Source organism: Leishmania major, chromosome 11 (assembly GCF_000002725.2).
Source record: "Leishmania major strain Friedlin complete genome, chromosome 11".
In the NCBI taxonomy this organism is placed as follows: Eukaryota; Euglenozoa; class Kinetoplastea; order Trypanosomatida; family Trypanosomatidae; genus Leishmania; species Leishmania major.
Window position 1 is genome coordinate 92,845 of NC_007252.2, and position 24,656 is coordinate 117,500.

At 61.3% G+C, this 24,656-nt stretch overlaps 7 protein-coding genes across 7 annotated transcripts in view; all 7 read left to right on the forward strand.

The window, feature by feature from the left end:
* Positions 1-1,137: 1,137 nt before the first annotated feature.
* On the forward strand, positions 1,138-4,809 carry LMJF_11_0320 (putative PIF1 helicase-like protein; the record flags this gene model as incomplete). Its single annotated transcript, XM_001681448.1, has 1 exon — positions 1,138-4,809. One exon carries the CDS (start codon positions 1,138-1,140, stop codon positions 4,807-4,809), a length of 3,672 nt encoding a protein of 1,223 aa, XP_001681500.1.
* A 2,892-nt stretch (positions 4,810-7,701) lies between these two features.
* On the forward strand, positions 7,702-10,686 carry LMJF_11_0330 (putative PIF1 helicase-like protein; the record flags this gene model as incomplete). Its single annotated transcript, XM_001681449.1, has 1 exon — positions 7,702-10,686. The coding sequence occupies one exon, from the start codon at positions 7,702-7,704 to the stop codon at positions 10,684-10,686; it is 2,985 nt and encodes a 994-aa protein (XP_001681501.1).
* A 1,412-nt stretch (positions 10,687-12,098) lies between these two features.
* LMJF_11_0340 (hypothetical protein) lies at positions 12,099-13,604 on the forward strand (the record flags this gene model as incomplete). Its single annotated transcript, XM_001681450.1, has 1 exon — positions 12,099-13,604. One exon carries the CDS (start codon positions 12,099-12,101, stop codon positions 13,602-13,604), a length of 1,506 nt encoding a protein of 501 aa, XP_001681502.1.
* Positions 13,605-14,422: 818 nt separating this feature from the next.
* Positions 14,423-15,184, forward strand: LMJF_11_0350 (putative 14-3-3 protein; the record flags this gene model as incomplete). The annotated part of the gene is made up of 1 exon (XM_001681451.1): positions 14,423-15,184. One exon carries the CDS (start codon positions 14,423-14,425, stop codon positions 15,182-15,184), a length of 762 nt encoding a protein of 253 aa, XP_001681503.1.
* A 2,051-nt stretch (positions 15,185-17,235) lies between these two features.
* On the forward strand, positions 17,236-18,420 carry LMJF_11_0360 (conserved hypothetical protein; the record flags this gene model as incomplete). Its single annotated transcript, XM_001681452.1, has 1 exon — positions 17,236-18,420. One exon carries the CDS (start codon positions 17,236-17,238, stop codon positions 18,418-18,420), a length of 1,185 nt encoding a protein of 394 aa, XP_001681504.1.
* A 1,385-nt stretch (positions 18,421-19,805) lies between these two features.
* Positions 19,806-21,653, forward strand: LMJF_11_0370 (conserved hypothetical protein; the record flags this gene model as incomplete). The annotated part of the gene is made up of 1 exon (XM_001681453.1): positions 19,806-21,653. The coding sequence occupies one exon, from the start codon at positions 19,806-19,808 to the stop codon at positions 21,651-21,653; it is 1,848 nt and encodes a 615-aa protein (XP_001681505.1).
* Positions 21,654-23,646: 1,993 nt separating this feature from the next.
* The window catches only part of LMJF_11_0380 (conserved hypothetical protein), a gene marked incomplete at both ends in the record, with an annotated part of 3,405 nt that continues 2,395 nt past the window's right edge, over positions 23,647-24,656 (forward strand). The window contains one exon of the mRNA XM_001681454.1: positions 23,647-24,656. This exon is cut by the window's right edge and continues 2,395 nt beyond it. Within this exon, the coding sequence (XP_001681506.1) occupies positions 23,647-24,656 (1,010 nt within the window).

The window sequence follows — 24,656 nt, forward strand, 5'->3', positions numbered from 1 at the left end:
TGTACAGAACTGCTACATGCATACGGCGGACCTCATAAAAAACGTGACAGTATGGGATACCTGCAAGTGATCCTCGCGTCTCATCGCCACCTCACTGCTGCACCTGTGCGTCTCCGTGCTCATGGTGCTGTTATGGCGCCAGTGTCCGAGTGTGCCGCTGCGCCGTCGTGTATGCCTCTTGTTTCTCTTCCTTCATCCTCCCCACCTCCCTCAGCATCGTCAGCTGCCCCCGTGCGTTCTGCAGAAAAGTGTACACAGCTGATGGTGAAGGCGAAGAGACGGGACAAGGGACGGTGGAGAGGGGGCGGTGGCTCGTACTGCGCCAGGGGAGCGTACATTGCTGTAGCGTCACCGGTGGTAGAGCCACTCCACTGCGAAAGAAGACAACGGAAGCTCGCGCAGCTGACGATGACGGCAGTGCACGCAACGCGGCACACAGCAGTACTGCGGTGGTGTCACTCGCAGTCCAGGGAGCCTCCGAGTGGCGGTGATTTCTCACCACATGCTGAATGTCGGCCCGCGCCATCGAGTGAAGCGGCTCCGTCCGAGTGTGGAGACGCGAAGGAGGAGCGCCCATCTCTGCTCGGCGAGCTGCTTCGCCGACTACAACAGACGACAGATGTCTCGGCCGGCGGCAGGTGCGCGAGTGCACACGCCGCGGACTTGCCAATGGGGATCGGTCCTCAGGAGGGGGCAGCAGTGCCTGCTGCAGCGTCATTGGCGCTGGATGCGTCTAGCCGTCACGGTTGTCTACGCACTTTGGCAGGGGCCGAGGAAGAGGCGTACGTGCCGCTCCTCTTCCGGCCCGACTTTCAGCGTGCCAACCCACATGCGCGCCGGCACGCCGCCGCTGCGATTACAGCAGCGGATCCAGAAGCAGCGGCACCAACGATCACAGTCGATCTTTGTTGGCGTGCCGTAGACGAGGGCGGCGTGCCGGCGGCACGCGGCAGTCTACGGGAACGCACCTCACACAAAACGCTTAAGCCAGTTGCACTCGAGGCCTCACCTGCGGCAGCGCGCTCACCCGCGTCGCGCGGGGATGCGGAGGCGGCCAAATCAGGTGATCCACACACGGATGCCGCTGCATCGCGTGCGTTGGTGTGCAATAACGACGCGCTTCTCGAAGAGTTCGGCATGAACAACATCTCTGCCTTTGATCTAGATGGCGAACAGGGAGACGGGCGCGCGATCAACGAGGAGAGGGATCGACAGCTCGATGGTGACGCCTCCGCGGCGACGGCATCACCAGCACATCAGGAAGGCGTTTCGAAAGACGACTGGGATGATCAGTCGTACGGTGCTGTTGACAAGGACATCAAAGGCGTGGAAGATTGGGTCAGCGACGACACCCTGCCCATCGCACCTGCCGCCTGTGCCGGTGATGCTGTGCGGACAGCCGATAAGCGCACTCGCCAGCTCATATTGGACCCAGTGGAGTGGCTGGCCCAGGCCTCCGACGCACCGCTCATGGACGAGACCTTGCTCGAATCGAACACGCACATCAAGGACCAACTTACTGAGGCACTCGCGCCGTCCGCTGCCGCCAAGTACACGGAGTGGCTTCGCCATCGAACGCACGATGCCACCTTCAGCGACGCGGAGCCGGCAATCGGCGAAGTGCCGCCGAGCGCGGGCCGTGTGGCAGCGATGGTCGTCAGGGGCTTTGATCCGGCAACGGCGGCATTTATGGCGTCAGCATCGCAGCAGAGCATCGAGGCCGAGGAAGACACAAGCTTGCAGGAGGCGCTGACTGCTGAGCTTTACGCCGACGTCTCTCGAGCCATCCGCAAGCAGCAGTATCACCGACCGCGCAACAAGAAGGCGAAGCGCAGCGAGGCGGCCGCCGCCGCCCCCTCGATTCATGCCGACACAGACAGAGACCGTTTCACGGATGCAGAGCACCCGTCAGAGGCGCCTCTGAGTCGCGAGAACGACGCTGCGACAATGCAAGCCGAGGCACTGCCTCCTGCCGCCCAGTCTGCAGCTCTCCTCAACCCAGACGAGGGTGCAGATGGTACCGTTGGCGGTGCGCTGCCGACACCTTGTCACGAAGTCGCCACCGCCTCGTTCGGGCCACCGAAGAGGGATAACACGACTGCGCTAGCGGCGGAGTCGGACGCACTCGTCTACAACATTTTTACGCGCCGCGTCGCCAAGGCTGGATCGATGAGCATCCGCACACTGGCGCTGATGGGCATCGGCGTCGACCGAACCACGCGTGAGCTCTGCGTGACGGACGCCGAGGCGCTGCGGAACCTCGCTGGCGAGCTGCGTGCCCACCGTGTCTCCTGGCCAAAGGTCTGGTCGCACGGCCCCCTTTATCAACAGATTGAGCGTCTCCTGAGCGATGCGGCCGTCGAGGACCCCGTGGAGCGAGTGTCTGGGCTGCTGAAGTTGCAGTACAACCGATCCCACCTGCAGCGGCAGAAGCCTGGTCTTGTCGTAGGCGGAGAGACGACAGAGTCGGAGCAAAGGCCATCAGCGGCGGTGGAGGCGACCACTGCACAGCCTAGTATGATGGAGAGCATCGATGATAAGCTCTTCACCCTTCAGGACCTTAACGCGGAGCAGCAAGCCGTCGTGCAGCTGGTCATGCAGGGGCATCATACGTACATCGGCGGCGGCGCTGGCACGGGCAAGTCGGTGCTGCTCCGTGTCATCAAGCAGCAGCTTGTTCGTGAAGGGCTGGCTGTGGCTGTGACGGGGACGACTGGCATTGCCGGCTCTCAGATCGGCGGGTGCACGCTGCATCACTGTCTCGGTATCAGCCCTCTCGGTGAGTTCACGCGTCGCAAGGACTTGAGCAGCTACGACGTTATTATCATTGATGAGGTGTCGATGCTTTCACGAGATCTCTTCGAGTCGCTGGAGGTGCACCTGCGCCGCGCCAACAACACCAACCTCCCCTTCGGTGGTGTGCAGATGATACTGAGTGGAGACTTTCTGCAGCTCGGCGCGATTCACGCACAGCCGCTTATCACGTCCACTGTCTTCCGCCGCAATTTTGTGCATCTGAAGTTGCACACGGTGGTGCGGCAAAACGGCGACCTGTGCTTTGCCGCCCAGCTGCAGCAGCTTCGGCGTGGAAGGGTGCCACTGGACCTACCGAAATCGGTGCGGTTCATGTCGCGAGAGCAGGTGGTGGCCGAGCACCATGCTGCGTCTGAGCTTCGTGAGCGCCAGCAGGCTCAGCTGCAGCAGGTCCTGTCCACCACAACCAGTAAGCCCTCCATAGACCCTCACACGGAGACACTGGCGACCTCCAACGCTGCCGATGAGAGCCTTCGGACTCAGTCCGCGGCGGCGACCACGCCGGTGCGTCCGTTCCCACAAGTACGGCGCCGCGACAGCGTGGCTGCGTTCGTGGACGGCGCCGTGAACCTTTTGCCGACGAATCGCGAGGTCGACGCGACGAACACGGAGCAGCTGGACAGGTTGGACGGGGAGCTTATCACCTTTGCGCCTCAGCTCCTGCCCCCGTCCCTCGTGGGCACCTGGTCGCCGACGTATGTGCTGCGCATCCATGCGCCACCGAAGCTGAACATGAAGACGTTCGCGCTGGAGATGCGGCGGTACCTCGCCGCGTTCTACACACACGGGCAGCGCGCGTCGTCGCAGCCGTCGTCTCGCTTGTCAGCGCGGCTGTCGCGTCGCGAAAAGGATGCCGCGGCGTCCTCCAGCACCGCAGCAGCGTCGGCAAACTTCAGTGACGGCGCGTGGCTCCTGCACCCCAGCCTCAGCGAGCGCAGCATTGTGTTGTACCCCCTCTTCGTCGACGCCTTGGCCCTCCGGGTGCGTCTGCCGCCGACGATAGACAAGGAAGAGGCGCAGGCGTTCTTGCTGTACCTGAGTGAGCTGGATCGTCATCTTGAAAACATTGACAACGGCGTACGGGTCCGCGACGTCCTCATGCACGCAGACGGCATGCACACGGAGCAGGACGAGTTCACTCTCTCGCAGTACGTCCAACGCACCCCGCTTGCCCGGCCACTGGGGCTGAAGATTGGCGCTCGTGTGATGCTCCGCACCAACCTTGCCCCGGGGCTCGTGAACGGAAGCCTGGGCACCGTTGTGGCCTTTCGCAAGCTGGAAATGGACCAGCTTCCGCGCTACATCGTTGGCAACGCGCAGCGGGAGGAATCCATCTTGCAGTACGCCGACTACTTGAAGTACGAGCAGGGCTTCGAAGTGCCACTGGTGCCGGTATTGGACTTCAACGGGCGGCAGGAGGTGATCCCGCCAGTGACGCACTTTGTTGGAGGGCTGCCGAACACGCACTTCTACAGCATGGGGATCATCGCCCTGCCGCTCTCCTTAGCCTACGCCTTCACGGTGCACAAGGTGCAGGGGCTCACCCTGGTGGGTCGCGTGCACCTGGAGCTGTCCCGCATGTGGCCGTGTGAGCATCTGCTGTACGTGGCCATGAGCCGCGTGCGCAACCCGGAGCAGCTGTCGGTCTCCTCTTTTCACCCCAGCCTAGTGCGTGCGGCGGCGGACTGCCTGCTCTTCGATGACAGCCTGCCGCCGGTGACGCAGGTGCGAATCGCGCCGTACATGGTGGCGGCGACCTGGCGCCGCTCCAGTGAGCGACGCAAGAAGACGGTGCTGAGGAAGCGTCTCGAGGCGTACGTGAAGAGGCGCCAGCAGAGGCTGCAGAGTGAGGCGAGTAAAGGCGACATCCGCGCAGAAATACGACTCCTGGAGGAGAAGATGCTAAAGCAGCGGGTGAGGGCGTCGGCCGCGCACCGCAAGCGCCGTAGCACCCCCGGCAAGCTGGGCGCCGTTGCTGGTTCCCCGATGGTGTGAGAAGCGAAAGGGCTGATGTGCCGACACTGATTCAGTGGGTCATAGGCGATCCTGCAGTCTGCGAAGTGCGTCTGAGTCTGGTGCTCCCTGTTTTGGCGGGCACATGAGAGGAGGCTGCGAGGGCGCCAGCACACACACAGATATCTGTATGCGTGCACTGTATGCCCGTTGATGGGTGTCTCGATGCAGCAGCCCAATCCTCTCCACCACCACCATCACCGCCGCCGCCACCGGCCCACTCCCACTGGCTTGCGCTCTGTTACCTTCTAAAAAGAAACGAAAATCGGCACGCAGGCAAAGTACTCGCGTACGCGGCGAGGCACAAAGAGGTGCACGCGGTCACGTCGGTCGGCCTGTGCGAGAGAGCGATGCACACACGCACACGCACACACACGCCTCGAGAGGAGCAGGGCGAGAAGGGGGGTGGCGCGGCAAAGCATATGCACCGGAGCCGTCGGTGACTCTGCCCCTTCTCGGCGCCCCACTCTTCCTCTCGCCTCACGCGCAGCATTCGTGCCATGGCACGCTCTCTCTATCGCATCGCCTCCTCCCTATACTTCTCCTTCTCCGATCTCCCCACTCCACCCCACCCCACCCACTCGCTCCGTCACGCATCCACACGTCTGTCACGCTGGTGCCATCACAGAGGCCCGTGACGTGTAACCTACACTAGATTCTCTGTATATATCTCTCTATATATACTGTGATCCTTCTTTTTTGTTCCTCGTACATTGTGAGTGTGTGTATGTGCGCGTGTGTGTGGTGCTGGAAGGCCTTTGCTTAGATTGGTGCCTGCCTCCTCCCACCCACCCCATCCCACCCCACCCCCACCCCGCCTCTCGGCGTCTCCGCTGTCTTCCTTCCTCTTTCTCTCTTTGGCTTTGGGTACTTGAGCACGTGCGCCTGCGTGACCGAGTGCATCCGTGTGTGCGCTGCCGGTATCCTCTGTGGTATTTGGTGCCTACACACGCACACGCGCATCACCTCCAAGTGATCCGCAGCGGTGACGACACGAGAAGACAAGCGGCTGGGCCAGCGGGAGCGTGAACGGGACTAAGCGAGTGCGAGGAAGACGAGAGAAAAGAGCAGCGGAGATCACGACAACCGCCGCCCTGTTGTTCGCCTCCGCACACACACATACACACACCGCCCCTCACGTCTCCTCGCCCTACCCGCCGACGCACACGCGCGTCTCTTGCGTTCCTAGAGACTTGCTTCTCTCTCTCTCTCTCTATATATATATATCCACGACTGCGGTTGTGTCATTTTCTTTTGTTTCGCACTTCTCCGTCCTGCCACACGGCTGCACCACTCACCAACCACCACCCGTCACCCGTGTGTTGCTTGGTGTTACTTGTTTCTACACGCACACCCTTCATAGACCACACCTCTCCGTAACTTCTCTTGTACACATCTTTCTTTCCTTTGTTTCTTCGTTGGTTCTCTGATACGTTGCGGTCTACCATCTTCGACGCGACCTCTCCCGGTCCTCACCTTCCGCGCCAACCCTTCGCATCCCTCTCGCTCAGCTCGTCGTCTCCGTCGGTTGCGCGGTGGTATTCCGCTGCATCTTCCTGTTCTTGGCTCTCGTAGTTTGACTCATTTTTCCGCTCTCTTGGTGTCTCGCTCCGGTGTTGGTCGTTGTGCATTTTTCATAGTACCACACGCACACACACACACACGCACACCTATCTTCCCACTCTCTCCCAGCCGTGTCAAGCTCTTTCTTCTGTTTTTAAACAGGCACCCTTCCTCGTGTTTTGTTTTCCTTCCTCCTTTCCGCACTCCCCGCACACCTTCATAGATATTGACTCTCCTCCTCCCTCCTCCCTCTCTCTTTCCCGCACGCGCGCACCCAGCGTGCACCTTGCCACACCGCCCATCATCCCGCTGCTTCCTTTTTGAAACACGTGTGTGTGCGCGCGCTCCCCTCTCTTCTTTTTCTTCCGTTTTTTTTTTAGGGTTTCTTCCGCGTCTTCTCCATCCTCTCCGTCTCACGCGGAGCTCACAGACGTGCAAGCCTCTCTCGGCCCTCCTCCTCCTCATCTCGTCTCGTGTGCTCGTTGTTCGTTGTGCGCCTTCCATTTTGTTCCGGTGTTTCGGCCGCTCGCCCAGCTCCACCCACCCTTCCTCTTTGACGTGTGTAGGGATACATCACGAACGGATTCGTGTCGGCGCTGCTTTCGCTCGTTTCCGCCATAAATGTTCCGTTACTTTAAGTCGTCGTCCTCTGCGGCGCGGCAGACAGCCGTGCAGCTCGCCGTCTGTGCCCACCTTCGCACCAGTGCCACGTTGCTGCACTCAGCCGCCGCCCACGCGCGCGCGTCGTCAACGATCCGCGGCTCTGCTGCCGCGGTGCCTTGCAGTGCGTTGGTGAGCGCTCAGCTCACCAGCATGCGCTGGCAGTCCTCCCCCTCCTCCACGCCGCCGAAGTCGGAGGGTGGCAAGAGGCGTGGACGGCCACCGGGCCGCAAGACACGCCGGTCCATCTCTGCACCAGCAGTCGCCGACACAAGTATGGCGGTGAGCGATGTCCCCCGCGCAGAGACAGACGCCGCTCTGGATCAAGCAGTGGCCGCCGTGGCTCAGCAGATCTGTGCGGGCTCCGCCGAGCCAATGCCAGTAGCGCCAGCACCTTTTCCAGAAACTAGCGCGTTGAACACGCCCGACCCAACTCCCCTCACGGCACAGGTTACCAAGCTCGTGGAACCGCCGACGGCTGCAGCTGTCAGCGCTTCTGTGGAGGTTTCCAGGGATGCCGGTGCCACCGCGACACCGGCGAGCTTGTCCGCTCCATCGGTCGGCAAAGCACCTTGGGAAGAACAGTGGCGGCCGACCAACGTAGCAGCAGCCGCGTCAGCCGACGTCACCGCACCAGCTACGCCGGATGTGATGGCGAAGCCGAAGAAGCCAGCAAGCCGACGATGCACGCAGCGGGAGACGGCTACACCGACACCAGCAGCCGTCACAGCCGCTGAGGCGCCGGTGGCGCCAGCGAACCCCGCCGCCGACGCGTTCCGCGAGAGCCTTGACGAGGAATCCTTCTTCTCGTCACTCCTCCAACCAGGCAAAGGCGTCTCCGGCATTGCAGATCCGCGGGAGTCGACTCTCGTGTACAACGCCCTCACCGGTCGCATGACGAGCGAGACGTCGGTGACGATGCAGTGCCTGCGCGAGCTCGGCTTTGACGTCAACGACCAGCGCCAGGTGATCATGAAGCATCCGGAAGTGCTGAACGCGCTTGCCGAGCGGGTGCGCGCCGGAACGGCGGCGCTGCCGACGAAGTGGCCCGTCACTGTCGCCCGCGTCATCAGTGCGGTGGTTATGAACAGACACATAAGCGACCCGGCGAAGGCGCTCGAGCAGATGATCCAGGTGAAGACAAACAGCGTCATGCGCAGCCGCTACACCTCCGTTGTGTCCGCGGTGAACAGCGACCTGGACGCCGCCATGGCACAGACGACGGCGGCGGAGCAGGCAGGCATGAACGGCGGGCACGATCCGGATCAGGCAATCGAGCTCAACGACGAGCAGAAGCGCGTCATCGACATCGCCCTGCGAGGGCATCACTTGTACATCGGCGGTAGCGCCGGCACCGGCAAGACAGTGCTCCTGCGCGCCGTGGCGCGTCGCCTGCAAGGCCACCGCCTCCGCGTCGCGATGACCGCCACTACGGGCGTAGCCGGGTGCCACATTGGCGGCTCGACCTTCCACCATGCCCTCGGCGTCACCTCCCGCGGCGAGTTCATGCGACGCAGCATCATCCTCGACTACGACGTCATCATCATCGATGAGGTGTCCATGTTCCCGCAAAGCCTCTTTGAGGAATTTGACCGCGTTCTGCGCGAGGAGGCCGGCACGCCTGATCTGCCGTTCGGCGGTGTGCAGATCATCCTGTGCGGTGACTTTCTCCAGCTCGGCTGCATCAACGAAAAATCGCTCATCGGCTCACCACTTTTCCACAAGAACTTTGTGAAGATCCGTCTCGAGACGCAGGTGCGGCAGACCGCCAACTCTCAGTTCGCGAATGACCTGCAGCTCATGCGTCTGGGTATCGTGCCGAGCGATCTCCCGACGACGGTGCAGCTACTGCCGCCGGGAACCATGGTCGACTCCGCCGTGAATCTGCTGCCGACAAACAAGGAGGTGCATGCGGCCAACGAGCGGCAGCTCCAGGAGCTGCCAGGGGACTCGTTGACGCTCACGCCAGAGACCGGCATCACCTCCCTCCAGTGCGAAACGACGGCGACGCTGCTGCTGCGCACGACGCCGGATTTCAACGAGGCCGAGTTTGCCCGCCACACCCGCTCTCTACTGCAGGCCACTCTTGACCTGCCCCGCGCCTCCCTCCTCTCGCTCTACCGTGTGTACGAGGACGGTCACGTGATGCGCGTCATGCTGCCGCCTGGAGAGTCCGTCGCGTGGCGCGACGCGATGCGGGAGCGATTCCTCGAGATTGCTGGCCTACTGAACGACCTGGAGCTTGGCGCCACGGTGACGGAGATCATCCCGAACGGAGACGGCCTGCACACGCCTGAGATAGAGGACTACCTGCACAAGGTTATGTCGAAGCACCCGATCGCGCAGCCGCTGGCCCTCAAGAAGGGCTGCCGCGTTCTTCTGCGCTCGAACCTCTCGAGCAACCTCGTAAACGGCAGCATCGGCACCGTCGTGGACTTTGTGGAGTGCAAGGAGGAGTCCTTTCCCGAGTACATCAAGACTGAGTCTGTGAGGCGCTGCATCGATCGCTACCGCGTGTTCTGCTTCACCGAGTGCGGCATGCCAGTACCAATGGTGCCCGTTGTCCAGTTCCACAGCGGCGAGCAGATCGCGGTGCCACCGTGGGAGTTCTCCGTTGGTGGTGGGCCGAACACGCACTTCTACAGCCTTTCAAGCGTCGCCTTGCCGCTCTCCTTAGCCTACGCCTTCACGGTGCACAAGGTGCAGGGGCTCACTCTGGTGGGTCGCGTGCACCTGGAGCTGTCCCGCATGTGGCCGTGTGAGCATCTGCTGTACGTGGCCATGAGCCGCGTGCGCAACCCGGAGCAGCTGTCCATGTCGAGCTTCACGGCAAGTATGGTAGTGGCGAACGAAACGTGCGTCCATTTCGACAAGGAGCTGCGTGGGGCGCTGCAGTTGACCGTCGCTGACGTCGCCAAGTACCCTATCTCGGCATGGAAGCGGTGCAACGACACTATCTACCACCTTCGCTGCCGTGGCGCCTCGCTGCGTCGCCTGCTGGAGGGGGTGACGTCCATGAGCGGCAGCATATCTCCGCTGATGGTGTCGGGGAGCGGCAGCTCGCAGGCACACGACAGTCGTCTCGACCGCTCTGGGAGAAGCTTCGCGTCTCGTAGTAGAAGCGACGGTGAGGACGACCATGAGGCGCTCTCCGCTCACGAGATGACGAGCACAAGCGACGGTAGTCGAGTGATGGTGCGTGTAGGCAAACACGGCAGCGGCGGTACTGGCGTGGCGGGCGAAGTCAATACCGATGACCCGGCTTTCAACCTAGAACACCTTAGCGCCATCCAGCAGTCGGTCCTCGTGGCGCGTCGCATGCGCAAGCTGGTCCGGCATGTTGAGCGGGTAGCGAGGCTGACTGAAGCGCGACACCGCACCAAGAGCAACGGGAGGAATAGCAAGGGGCCAGCAGCTCCGGAAGGCGCTGCTCACGCAGCGTCAGCTGCAGTGGCGGTCGTGAACGGCAGCGATGATGCGTCGAGTAGGCGAGACGGTGCGGAGGCGGAGGAGATGGACAGTGACGAGCCCTGCGACGTTGAGCGTGCCGCCAGCGTCATGGTAGCCTCCGTAGCAGCCGCGGCAGCGGCGTCGCCCGCCATCTCGCTTGCCGTCGGCGAAGAGCACACATTTTAGGCCTCCCTTCCTCTTCATGGATGACAATGGTGACGCCTGCAGGGAAAGAGTCGGAAGTGGGGTGCGGAGGGTCAGTCGGCTCACGTGTTCTCCTCGCCCCTCCCTCCACAACATCCCCCGTCGCTCTCTCTCTTTCTCTCGATGTGTGCGCGTGTATTTGGGCTGTTGATGATACCATGGCAGGTGGTGGTGCTCCGCTGTGCTGCACCTACGCATGTGTAGTCGTGTATGTGTGTGCGACCACGGTTTTGGTGTTATGTTTCTTTTCGGTCTTCTCTATGTATACATGTGTAGTTGTTCTCTCTTCATAGACGCACGTCCACACACACACACACACACACACATACACAGGGAGAGGCAGAGAGATAAGGTCGCGACAACTAGGGCGTACGCATAATAGTCGCGAGTGCTGTTCTGCTTGTGTGTGTGTGTGTGTGTGGACGTGTATTTCCTGGCGGCAATCCAATATAGACGCACGGGTCCGATGGCTGGGCATCACGCAGAAGTGGAGCGGGCGAACGATGGGTAGCAACCGCACGTGTGGCGAGCCCGAGACGAGGGAAAACAGTGGCGACGCAGCGATGCGCCATGCAGGCGCATGCGGCAACGGCAGCGTAGGCAATGTGCCCTCCTCTGTTTGCGCCTCCCTCCTTCTCCTTCGATCTGGTCATCCCCTGGATCAGCCCTCTTTGTTTGTTTGTTTTCCGCGTGTCGTGTAGGTTGCGTGTGTCTCCGTGAACCTTTTTTTTTGATGGTGGAGCGGGTGCTGCTTCATCGCCTGGTCGCTCCCGTGCATCCACCACCACCACCCCTCATCCTTCTGTATCTGTCTTCCCCTCTCTGGCGTTACGGTCTTCGCTGCGTATGCGGTTAGATGTCGCTGAGGTGTGACAACTCTGCCCCTCACCCCCTCACAGCACAGCACAGAGAGAGGGGGAAGAAATGGATGCCCTTCTCCTCCGTCGCCCGCCTTCTCGCTCGCGGTTCGTGAATGGTGTGTGCGCGCGCAGGCGAATCCATGCACGCATGTGTATCAACATGTACAGGCGTGTATGGTGCCGATGCACTGCCGGCGTGTGTGTGTGTGTGTGTGTGTGTGTGTGTGTATGTATCGAGCGCGCCATGTTCTCGACAAGCAACGCCCTGCCGTTTAAAGCACTCTTCATCCCTTCTCTTCCCTCTTTGAGCCTCTGCTACCGTCGTCTAGGGCGTCCGCGCACGCACGCGCACCAATACGCTCTTGCATTGCATCATCCTCTACACTGCTGCAGGGGTGCACTAGGCTGCTAGCAGCGTTCACGGCACCGCCACCGCTCTTCTCAGCCACAGAAGGATTCGTCAGCGACGCCACACCACAGCCGCAGACAGCAGCGGGCGTAGTGGCCACCACCACCACCACCACCACCACGCAGATGGTTTACAAGCGCAAGCGCCAGAGCAAGAAGGCACGGAGGACTCCAGCGCGCAAGCTGCCAAAGGCAGTCGAAGCAGCGGCTGTCGCCGCAGCACTCGTACCTGTTGGAGGCGCTGACGAAGGCGCCGCTGTGCAGCGCTGCGATGCCGGCTTCTCTTCAGCGCTGTCAACCGACGACAGGGCTATATCCTGCGCGCCGGTGACCATCAACGGCACGTGCGGCAACGCTGCTGCTGCTGAGTCGCCCACTGAAGCAAACGTGGGATCCGCACACAAAGAGATGCCGCAGGAACAGCAGAGCGAGAAGCCGCAGCAGCAGCAGCAGCAGCCAGGCACTTCTGGTTACCAGTGCTGCTCGGACACGTCAGGCCTCCTGTACTCTGCCCCGCCCACACCGGCCGACTTGGCCCGCTTGAGTGTAGCAAGCAGTGCTGGACTTCCGTCTGTACTGGCGGCCACCCACCTGCCATGCATACCAGGTGTCGCTTCCTGCAGTCCTCAATGCGGGGAGGATGGCAGCGGCGAGGGTCACTATGTCGCCTACCTTCTCTCAGAGCAGCTGAGTAACAACACCACGATGCCAATGACGATGTGGGGGGTGTACTCCCTGCGCAGTGGGGACTGTCTGCAAGTGGTACGCTGGCATCACAGCCCTGCCGCACACGCTTCACCGGTTACGAACGGTGCCCTGCACCCATCTTCGACCACCCCCCAAGCGCAGCAGACGAAAGAACTCATCATGCGCGTCGATGCCACCGGGTTGTGCTTCATGCTTGCGCCCTCCTCGCTAGTGTCCGTGGAGGGAGGCGGCGCGGCAGGATGCATGACGCCGGCTTCGGTCTCCTCAGAGCCAGACGCAGCCGCAGCAGGAGCAGCGGCGTCGGGGGACGTCTATTGGCTGATACCCTCCATGATGAAGGAGAGTTTTCTTGCGCTTCTCCAGGCCCAGGAGTGGCTACGCACGGCACCGCCTCGCCACCCAGCTTCCGACACATGTGTCCGGCGCTTCGAGTGTCAAGGCTGGTGTGTTCAGCCCCACCCAACGCGGTGGGCGAGTGTCACGCCGTCCTTGAAGGCAACTGCAAGTGCGGCCGAGGCGTGGGAGCCGCGTGAGTCGCCGTCGCCGCCAACTGCCGCACTGCCGGCGCCACGGCGCACAGCGCAGAAGGCAAAGCGACGACGCGGCTCACCGTCGCCACGCGCGCAGCCGCCGCAGCAGCAGCCATCCATCATGGCCGCTGCTGCGGCGGCTCCGTTGCAGAACACGGCGAGTACCACGCGCTCCAGACTTGCGCTTGCTGACGCAACGCCATCGTCGCCTTCTCACTACCGAATTCCGTACGTGGCGGCAGTGCCGCAACTTCAGAAGCGCTGCAGCGGTGCAACTGCGTCCCACTTGCCGTTGACGGCAGGGCCAGCAGCAGCTGTAACACCGGTGGTTCTCCTCCTTGGCAATCGCATTGCCCCATACCCGGCCGACGGAGCGTGTGGCGCGAAGACGTGACGAGATCGGCGGCAGTGCTAGTGATCCACCCCTGCCCCCCTTTTTTCGTTTTCTTCAACTCTTTGGTGGTGCGACGATGGGGAGAGAGAACGAATCCGCAACAGATCGACGTTCAGTGTGCCGCGCTCACGGCCGCTGTGTGTGCAGTCATGTGTGCTCCTGTCGTTGGCTCCTTGTCTCTCACCCCAACCTCCAGCAAGGCGTCCGCCGCTCTGCTTGCTTCGTTCATCTGCTACAAGAGACTGCAGCATCATGACAAGGAGACGGCACAGTCTCTTGCATACCCACTCCCTCCCCCGCCACATCACCGTGTCTAGCCTGTACGTGTGTGCGTCGGCGGGTGGCGCGGCTGCCAGTGCGTCCGTCAGAAATGGCTAGTGCGATGCGCACCTGCTTCCATGAGGCTACTCGGTCTAGGGCATCACTCCGGGCAGTGCTCGATAACGAGGAACCCCTCGAAGTGTTTTGCTTGCTTGACAGCTTCTTCCTTACTCTTGAACTCGTCATCTATGCACCCCTCGACCTCTGCATCATGCATGCGCACCAACGATCAACCCTCTGCCCTTCTCCGTCACCCCTTCACACGCACCTGCACGCACGCACGTACGCTCTCTGCCGCAGAATGCACGACTGCGTCTCTTTTTGTTTGTCTGCTTCCCCTCTTCTCATTCTCGCCACCGCCGCCACCACCCCCTCCGCCCTCCTTAAGAGCCTCTAGCGATCCGCTCAGCGACTGTTAAAGTGTGTGTATCCGTTGCGTCTGCCGGCCTGTGTCCGTCTTCTCTGAACCGCGCAGACGAACCCCATCCACATCCGCCATGACCAACGTCTTCAAGGTACCGGAGAAGCGCGAGGAGCTCGTCTACACGGCGAAGATCGCCGAGCAGTGCGAGCGCCACGATGAAATTCTATTCTGCATGAAGCGCGCTGTCAAGATGAACCCGCGGCTGTCCAGCGAGGAGCGCAACCTGCTCTCGGCCGCCTACAAGTACATTATCAGTGCCCGCCGCGCTTGCTGGCGCAGCATGAGCTCGATGGCGCACAAGGAAGACAGCCACAAGGGCAAGACGGCGAGCCTCTTCAACGGCTTCCAGCATCAGGTGGAGAAGGAGTTGGCGGAGATCTGTTCCGACATTCTGGAGCTTCTGGACAAGTACCTCATCCCAGCCGCCGACAACGACGAGAGCAAGGTGTACTACTACAAGCTCAAGGGCGACTACCACCGCTACTTCGCGGAGGTGGAGTCCGGCTCAGATACGCAGAAGAACCTTGCCCTGGAGGCGTACAAGAAGGCGTCCGAGTTCACAACCTCGCTGAAGCCGACCTCGCCGATCCGCCTCGGCCTCGCCCTCAACTTCTCTGTCTTCTACTACGAAATTCTGCGCAGCCCCGACAAGGGCTGCCAGCTCGCTCGCCAGGCCTTCGAGGAGGCTCTGAGCGATCCGGAGGTGCTGGATGAGGAACAGCACAAGGAGTCAGCGCTCATCATGCAGCTGCTGCGCGACAACCTCGCTCTCTGGACGGAGGACTCTCGCCCCGAGGGCCAGGATGATGGAACAGCCATGGAGGAGCTCGAGTAAAAGGCCGATACTTCCAAACGCACTCGCGCGCACGCAAGGCAAGCGATGACAACGTTGTAGATGGAGCGGCGTCCGTGTAAATAGGGAGAGGAGAGGGTGTGCTGGAGGTATTTGGGTGGGGAAGGCGGGCGCAGACACGCACACACACACACGTGCGCCGCCCCTGCCCTTTACTTCTTCCGCTGCAAGCTTCCCCGACTCCCTCGCTCGCCGCTCTCACGCGCGCCTCATATCTCCCTCAATGCGTGTGTGTGTGTGTGTGTGTGTGTGTGTGTGTGTGTGTGTATGTGTATGTGTCAAAGTCTGTGCGGTGGTGTACGTGCTCCGCTGCTGTTAATTCGTCTCCGACCATCCCACCACCCTCTTTTCGTGATGCCTGCGGGCCCCCCCTCCCTTCGATGAAGACGGATGGGGAAGGGAGGGGGGGGGAGGCGAAAGCGACGAAAGAGGGTACAAGTCGCGTTGCTTTCGATTTCGATTTGTTTTTTGTTTCTTCTCGATTATTTCATGTATGTACGGCCCAGCGACATCTCCTGCACAGGCGCGCGCGCGTGCGTCTGCGGGCATCTAGCCTCTTGTCCTCTCCTCCCTCTTGAGTGTTCTTTTAGGCGTTTCTTGCGCCCCACCGCCCCGCCCCGCCCCTCTTTTCGATGGCTGCGCAGCGGTGTGCCCGTGTGCAAGAGCCGGATATCGCGTACGTGCGTTTCTTTTGTTGTTGTTGTTGGAGGCGTAGAAGTGAGGGTGGTGGTGGTGTGTCAGGGTGGAAGAGGGAGAGTGCGCTTCTGCCGTGACTCTGTTGTCCGAGTTCTTGTTTTACATTCTCGTTGTGGTGTAGTTTCTTATTATTATGCCTCCACGCTGATGCTCATCGTGATGTGTCGTCCTGGTGCGTGTGCGCGCGTGTTCGTCTGAGTGATATCCGCATCCGCCTAAAGTTTTCGATCGGTGTTTGGATGGTCAACCTGTACTCGTGTGGAAGGGCGGCGAAAAAGGGGCAAACAGAGGGACGTATACGAATACAGCTCGAAAGACGGCAGGGCAGGTGACAACGATGGTGATGGATGGCATAGAGAAGGGAGGGGAAGGGGGAGGGCCGGCGGCAGCGGCGGCAAAGCAGAAAGAGGGCGAAGAGAGCAGAGACCTGCACAGGCCTGTGCGTGGATGACTAGAAAAGAAGAATTCTAAAGCAGAAGTGGAGGACGTTCCTATCCGATTCACGAAAACGAAAAGGTGGGCAATATGGTGTTGCCTTTCCGATGTGCAGCACTTTTCTTGTGTGTACGTGTGTGTGTGTGTGTGTGTGTGTACGTGTACGTGTGTGTGTGTGTACGTGCCGCCTTGGTGTGCTCTCCCGTGTGCTCTCTGCTGCCATCTCTCACCCTTTCGCCATCCCTCGTCAAGTTTTGTCCAACTCGTGCGCGCCCCTCTGCCCAACATTGAAAACGAAAATAGGAACAACGCCGCCCCTCTTCTCTGACTTTGCCCGTGTGTGGGTTTGAGGGTGCGGGTGTGGGTGTGTGCTCCCTGCACCACCACCCGTCGCCTCCCTGCGAGGCGTCGATTCGCGCGTGCAGGCGCGGACGAGTCCGAGTGGAGGACCCACTTGCGTTTTTTGCTATCACGAGATGGGTGTGGAGGGATGTGGAGCACCGGCCCAAAGCAAGGCAGGGGGCCCCCTCCTTCCACCCATCTCAGCCCCCCCCCCGAAATGAAAGCACCACGCCTACCTGCACGTGCGTGTGTGTCGGCACAAATCTGTTCCGCTGTTTTTTTTTTGGGGGGGGGGGGCATCACCGATCTGCGCCATCTGCTCTCGCCCTCGCCATTACGATTGCTCGAACTCCGTCGCGCGCACAGCGCACCGCACACCTACGGAACTCGCCCACTCGGCCGGTGCTAATCAGCGACTCCTCCAAGAACATCACAGAGGTAGAGAGGCGCGCGCGGCCCCCACCCAGCCTGCAGGCTTTCTTTTCTTCCTGTTCGGATCGACCAGCCGCCGCTAAAGTGCGATCGGGTGTGGAGCTGGGAACGTCGCCGCCGCCGATGAGATGGTGGCGCTGCCGGCGTTCAAGTTCGTCTTCCTGGCCATCCGCCAGGTGACGCGTCCTGTCGCGAAGCAGATTGTCTCACGTGCGAACACGAAGCGCGCCCTGACGTATTGTGTGTGCATGGGTCTGGGCCGCGTCTCGCTCGGTCTCTCCGGCGTCATCGCAGAGTGGACACGGGCTGAGGAGCAGAAGCAAAGGGAGGCGAGGCTCAAGACGGCACAGGCTACGGGTGCGGGGGCAGTACAGAGCGCAGCGCAGGCGGCCATGGATGTGGTGGGCAAGACATCGACAGCAAGCGGCAGCGAGCCGCCCAACACAGTAGGATCAAGTAGCGGCACCGACACAGCAATGAGCTCCGCGGCGAAGGCGCAGGCGGGCAAAGCCGTAGAGTCAAGCATAGCCACAACGGCGAAGTCCGCTGCCACGCCGGCAACCGTCACACCTCGGTCGCGATCGCTGCTGCAGAGCGTCGTCTACGGTCCGCAACCGAAGGGCGGGACGGTGGACACACGCGACAGCACCGTCTTTCTCGATCTCTCGCGCACCGTCGGCGAGGTGGCCCGTGTCTTTATCCGCAACCCGTCTCGCAGTGCTTGGGATGTGTTCCGCCAAACGTTTCTCGCTCCTTTCCCGGAGGATCGACTCGTTGCAGCGGGCGCTGACCTTCTCATCGAGCTGGTGGCCTACACAGTGCTGTGCACATTGCTCGTAGTGGAACTTTACCAGCAGTCCCGCACATCGGCAGCAAAAGAGGCCCACTTGCAGGCCCGCCTGGAGGCAATCGAATCCAAGGTGAACGAGCTGGTGGAGTGCAGCAACAGGGCAGCCTCCTCGCCGCCGGTGCAGGAACTGCCTCCAGTGCGGGAACTGCGCGTGACAGGGCGGCGCAGTACCCTCTGGGGTGCTGTCACAGGCGGCGTCGGCTTTGTTGGTGATTCCGTGAGCAGACACACCGACGGCCGCAGAAAGAGCAGCACCAGTAGCAGCCTCGCAACCGAAGAGCTTGAGCGACTGGCGCAGAGCGGCAAGGTTGTCGTTCCACAGCGCACGAACGGCTCCAACGTGGCGTATGCCCCGCCGCGGGACCCCGCGGTGAAGGTGAGCAAGCACGATGAGACGATTTTCGTGCAAGAGGAGCTGGATCAGGTCATGGGCAATGTCGTCCTGATGGAGAAGCGGGCATAGAATGAGCGGGCCGCTCGGTGAGGACGGTCAGCGCATCGCTTGCTCATCGCGTAACAAGAGGAGGGGAATGCAGCGGAAGGGGGAGGGGAGGGGGGGGGGCACACCGCCTTGATGCAACGCACCCCAGCGGCCACACGAAGGAGAGAAAGGCAGTGTCATCCCCCTTTCTCTTGACCGATGGCTACGCTTATTGCGCTGTGAGGCAGTGGCGGTGTCGCCGCCACTCCTCCCCTACGTTCCTTTATCCATCACACGTCTTCCTCGCGCGTGGGTGTGCGGCTCTTCTCAAAGGAGTACCTGTGTGTTATGCAGATATGTGGCAGGCGCGTGTGCGGATGGCGGCGTCGGTGTGCCCTCTGATGACGACGTTGTTGTTGTCCGACAGGAAGCGGGAAATGAGGACGTGTAACATCCTCGCGTGCGTCTTTTCGCATCCGATGGCCTCAACTGCTACCCATCCTCCCGCCCACTCCCCCTTATCCCCGTCTCTTTCCTTCCTGTGTTTGACTCGTGCTGTGGATGCCAGGTCTGCGTCGGTGTGTGTGCGTGTGTGTGTGTGTGTGTGTGTGTGTGCTCTGCGTAGGCGTTCATCTTCCTCTGGAGTTATGCTTTCGGCGTGCGTGCGTGCGCCTGCTGGAGCGTGTTGCTTTCTCACCCGCTCCCTTCACACCAGGCCGGAGCGAAGAGTGCACACGGAAATGACGGTCCTGCGCTGTTATGCATGGGCACACGCCACAGGAGGCACAGAGCCCTGTACACGTTCGCACACGCGTTGGAAGACGCTGGGGCGAGACTGTGCAGATTCGTGTCGCTGAAGGCGACTAGGAAAGCCGTTGCGCATCCGTCGAGGCATTTGGCTCTCATCCTCTACGGGTGGACGGCACGGTTGGAGGCACGAGCTCACATACATACATATATATGTATATATATATATATATATACATACACACACACACGCGCGCTCTATCTCTCTCTGCACATTTTTCATGACGTAGACACGGCACCCTACTCCGCTTGCGTCTGCAGCTGTGTACCTCTTGCGCGAGTGGCAGGGGGAGGGGCTACACCTTGGCGCTGCGCCCCACCCACCCCCACTCCTGCGTCGCGCCATGCATTACTCCTCAACTGCCGCCCTTCTTCTCGCTCACCTTGACTGCCACATACCCGCACGTTCAGCTTCCCCTTTATGCTCTATCATAGAAGGTTATTCTGCCATGGCGGAAACAGGCCCATCGGCTCCAGCCAGAGATATGGCGTTGCCGGAACCGCCCTTGCCTCTCTCAGCTAGCGGGGAGGCGCTGTCGTCGCGGCCGCAGCCGAGCACCACCGCCGCCGCTGCGGCCTCACCCACGCCGGAAGAGCAGCTCCGCGCGCTTGAAGCCAAGATGGGCAAGTGGAAGGAGGCGGTGACCACCCAGCTGAACGACGCGGCCCGCAAGAATAAGAAGCTCCGCGAAGAGCTCCGCCTTCTCCGCGAGGAGAAGGCGAATGCGCTGAGCGAGCTGCGGGTGCAGCTGACAGAGGAATTCCAGGAGCGCACCGCGATGCAGCGGGACGAGCTGGAGGCGCTGAAGAAGCAAACCGCCACGTTGCGGGAGGAGAAGAAGACGATGGCCGCCACGCACGAAGCGGAGCTGCAGGCGACACGCATGAAGCTGCGCGAGGTGATCCAACTGGAGCTGGAGACGGAGTACAAGCGGAGAGAGGAGGGTTGGGAGAAGGAGAAGACGCAGCTTCAGATGCTCACGGCAGCGAAGGAAACGGAGCGGGCACAGGCGGAGCACGAGTGTGGCGTGCTGCAACTGCGACTGAGCAGACTCGGCACACATTACGATGAGCTCGCAACGTTGCTTCAGCCAGAGGGTGGCGTCACGGCGGAGACGCGCGTGCTGGAAGCAGGCGACCACGCAGCCAACGGAACGAGGCCCGAAAGCGCGTCAGCTACTGCTGCTGGAGCCTCCGGAACCGGCTCAGCCGCCCTCGACACCAATGGCAGCAACGCTGAGCGGCAGAAGATGGCCATGGCGGCGGCACACGCCAGGCAAATCGAAAGCATCAAGGCCGATCTGCAAAGCAAACAGCAGCACACGCAGTTCCTGCTCGGCCGCACCAAGCAGCAGCACGAGGCAGAGAAGACGCAACTGCTGCGAGAACTGCACCTGCGGGAGGAGGAGCTCAAGGTAGCGCACACACTGCTGAAGCAAGTGCAGGCGGAGAACAGTCGGTACATGGAGCGTGTCTCGCACGCTCAGGCAGAGCGGCAGGCGCTGGAGCAGCGATACGCAGCGAAGGTGTCCGCTCTCAGTCAGGAACTAGCGGAGCGCACTCACGCCATGGACGAGGCGCAGCTGGCCAACAAGCGCCTGCAAGAGCAACTTCGCAACTCCCAGCAGCAAGTCGCGACGTTGGAGGAGGAGTCCACAATGCGCGAGGAGGCTTTCCATTCGCTCATGTTCTCGGAGGACAGCAAGCGAATTACGATGGACTTGCAGCGGGCCGTCCAGGCTGCGCGGGACGAGGCGGAGGAGTGGAAGATGCAGTACTACGCCAGCGTTACCGCCTCACAGCCTCCCCCAGCGGCAGCAGCAGCAACGTCGCAAGGGGGGCCCTCCCCGCAGAAATCAGCCGAGGCGGATAGCGAGCACGAATCTGCCGCTGCCACTGCCTCAGCAGCAGCGGTTCGCACACCTGAGGCGTGGCATGATCAACTCGCTGCCAGGGAAGCGAATCTTGATTTGCAGGCGGCGCAGCTGGCCCGCAAGGCTGCCCTTCTGGCGGCTGCAGAGGCGAAACTGGACAAAATGCGCAGCTGCATGGCAAGTCAGGCTAGCCTGCTCCTACAGCAGAGTAAGAGTGGTGGTCGTGCTGGTGGTAGCAGTAGCGTCGGTGGTCCTTACGGTCGTCGCGAGAATGGTGACAGCAGCGTATTCACCGGAGGCGGTGACAGGAGCAACGCGGAGGACGACGATAGCGACCGCGGCCTCGCCGACACGTCGCCGCTCATCTCCACGGCGGCATCACTGCTTCCATCTAGCCTGCATGGCTCACTGCGCCTGCTTGAGGCGCAGCGGCGGCGTCTACACCTCCCAGGCACGTGCGGCCTGTGCGCCTGTTGCTTCTCGGGCGGCGGCACCACCGGTGTTCCTCGGCGTCTCCGTCGCAATGCATTTCTGACCACAGTGGCAGCACTCATGTTGCTTTTCATGCTGACTAGCTTCAGGGCTGTGGCGTAGCGCGTGCCATCGGTGTTCATGGTGGTGCGTGGATTCGCTGTATTTGCTCTTGTGCTTCATGCGCACAGCCATGCAACTATCACGTCCTTTATTTGCGGTTGCAGATGCTCACGGTCGCCTCATCCTCCCAGCCGACCCCATCCCATCTGCCAAACTCGCCGCCTGTCCCCTCCCCTCCCGCCCCACTCGGACTGGTGATGCTAGAACCGAGGCACCAAGGGAAGGGGGGGGGGGCGTGGCAGGAGTGTGACAGGAAGACGTCGAGCACTCCGTAGTTGCGGCAGTGGCTGAGTAACGAGTAGATCGTGTACCGGCATCCCTATTACTGGGCGCCCTCCTCCCCCATTCCCCTCTGTCGACCACCTAGCGCTGCTGCACACACACGCACACCGTTGAAAGTGGAGGTGCGCAGCAGCGCGGGAGGAAAGCGAAGGCGGCAGGCAGCACTGTTCCCTGGCTCATTTTTCTTTGTGCTTCTGTCCGGTTGCGCGTCGCGCTCTCCCTCTCGCGTTCCTCTTCCGCTTCTCCCATTCTCGCCCTCGAACATTAAAAGTGGAAACCCCACTCCTATACCAAGGACACTTGCGCGATAGGGCCGTCCGCGAAAACGCGCAGAGATGCACAGACTTGAGCTGCTCTGCATGGGCTCGTTTCTCCGCGGATGATCGCCCCGCCCCGCCCCCCCCCCACACACACACCACCACCACCACCACCACCCATTCTCTGTATGTGGATTGGCTCGACGGCCTTGTCAACGCCGTGTTGGAGTCCTCAACCAAGTGCCTACGCGCAAGCGCAGGCTCATACGCACCTTGAGCATACTCCACCGCGCGTATTTCTCATGAGCCCCATGATGAACTATAGCTGCGTGCATGGATGGGCGCTTCTGCAGGCGCTTTGATCTGCCCCGCCTCTCCTTTTCACTGTCGTGTGATCTTCTCGAATTGGTGTCGAGGATGGTGTCCGCGTACATACCACGTACGCCCCGATACCGGCCCTGGTGGGACGCTTCTCTGCCATGAACAGTAAGCGCTGACGGGATCAAGCACGCACATACGCACACACACACACACAGCAGAGAAGGGAACCGAAGACGTGAGGCGCAGGAAGGCAAGTCTTGTGCACCCGCCTCCTCCTGCCCCTGTCCCGGTGGATTGTGAAAGCCATTTCGCTTGCTGGTGTTGTGGCTGCTGCTCCAATTTCCGATTCCTTCGTCTCCGCTCTCTGCCTCTCTGTCTCCTCGCCATCTCTCGTGGCGTCACTGCGGCGGTTGCATCCCATCCAGACGCATAACACATAGACACGCGCACGAGACGGAGGGAACCAGGGCGTCACCTCTGGCAAACCATCTCAGCATCGCTTGTGTGTGTTGTTATCGACCCTTTTCTTCCGGTGTTCCCGCGTGCCCTCTTCCTCGCTTGCTTGCCTTCGTGTGTGTGTGTGTGTGTGTGTGTGTCTTCGGCCCTCTCTCGGTGGCACGCAGACGCGCACGCAGACATGACAGGTGATCCGGAGGTGAACGCGAAAAGTCACCACAAACTCATCACAAAAGCCAACGCACCCACGCGCATAGAGAAGGGGGCGGGAGGATAGACACGTAAGCACACGCATGCGCATCTTCTGGGAATCGTAGACCACGTCGCCGCGCATCTTTAGTCTCTCTCCCTCACTCCATCATCAACAGAATACAGTTCGCGTTGAGAAAGAGCAGGAGAACTGAAGCAGAACGCGCTCCATTGAACCAGCGGTGACTTATCACCGTATCTGCATTCCCCACCCCCACCCCACCCCCTCATCCCTCGCACAAGCAGCTCCCCCGTCTGCGCATGTGGACGTCCAGTTGCCTTCGGCCATACACACCAGCGCGCGCTCCCTTTCTCTTCCTCCCTCTCTCTTTTCAGCTCGGCACCGTACAAGTGCTCGGCTGTACGGGGGACAGCGCTGCTGCGCAATTGTGCGGTTGTTACTGCAATCCCACGCACGCACGGCAGTCATGTTCAAGAAGAAAATTTCGAGCTTGACGACAACGGTTGCCTCAGCGGCCGCCGCAACGACAGCGACAGCGAAGGTGAAAGCAACGACGTCGGCGCACACCCCGGTAAAGCGAGGCAGTAAAGCGAAGACGCTCGCTCTCATCGAGAAGCATCGAAAGATTCTCGATGAGGCAAGGCGTCAGAAAGAGGAGATGGACCAGCTGACGCTCGAGCAAGGGGAGCGGCAGCGGCAGCAGCAGAAACTCACGCATATCACGGTTGCACCGCCATTGCCTGCAACGTCATGTGCGGCTGCATCCGCAGCCGCGAAAGAAGAGCCGCCGCGAGACACCTTCACCGCCCTTGTCGAGCACTTTCTCGCCTCCACGCAGCCTCTCGCGGATTTGGACGAGACCATACAAGAGGCGCACAGCTCAGCCGGCGCTTCCAACGAGGCGCCATTCAAGTCACCACCGCCACGGCAGACACGGTCGGCGACAGCCGCAGCCTCCCCCTCCATCATCACGTACCGCAGTTTCGCTGCATCGCTCATCTGCCCAAAGAAACTTTTCCTCTTACAGAATCGCTCCGACCTGATTCCCAAGGCTTCTCTCGGGGACATGATGCACTTCGACGACAGCGTCGGCTTCAACGAGCTGGTGCGGCGGTGGGACCGGCTCCAGTTCGGCAGCCGCGCTGTGCTCGTGAAGGAGAACGAATTCTACCAGGCGGTGCAGCGCACGGAGCAGCTCATCACGACATACTTCCAAGGCCCGTACAAGTCGCTCGCAGAACAGGCGCCGTCGCTGACGATTCACCGGCCGGCTTTCGCCGTCGAGTTCCCTGGCGGCGCGCACCAAACGCGAGCTGACGGCCGCGGATCCAGCGCTGCTGCCACTGACTCGGCAGCCATGGAGCTGCGCGCGCGTCCGGCTGTAGTACGGTATCGCCCAAAGGAGAATCAGTGGGTTTTCTTCGAGTCCCAGGCCGTCATTGACCCTCTCAGCAGTCCGAGCCGCATCAGCAGCTT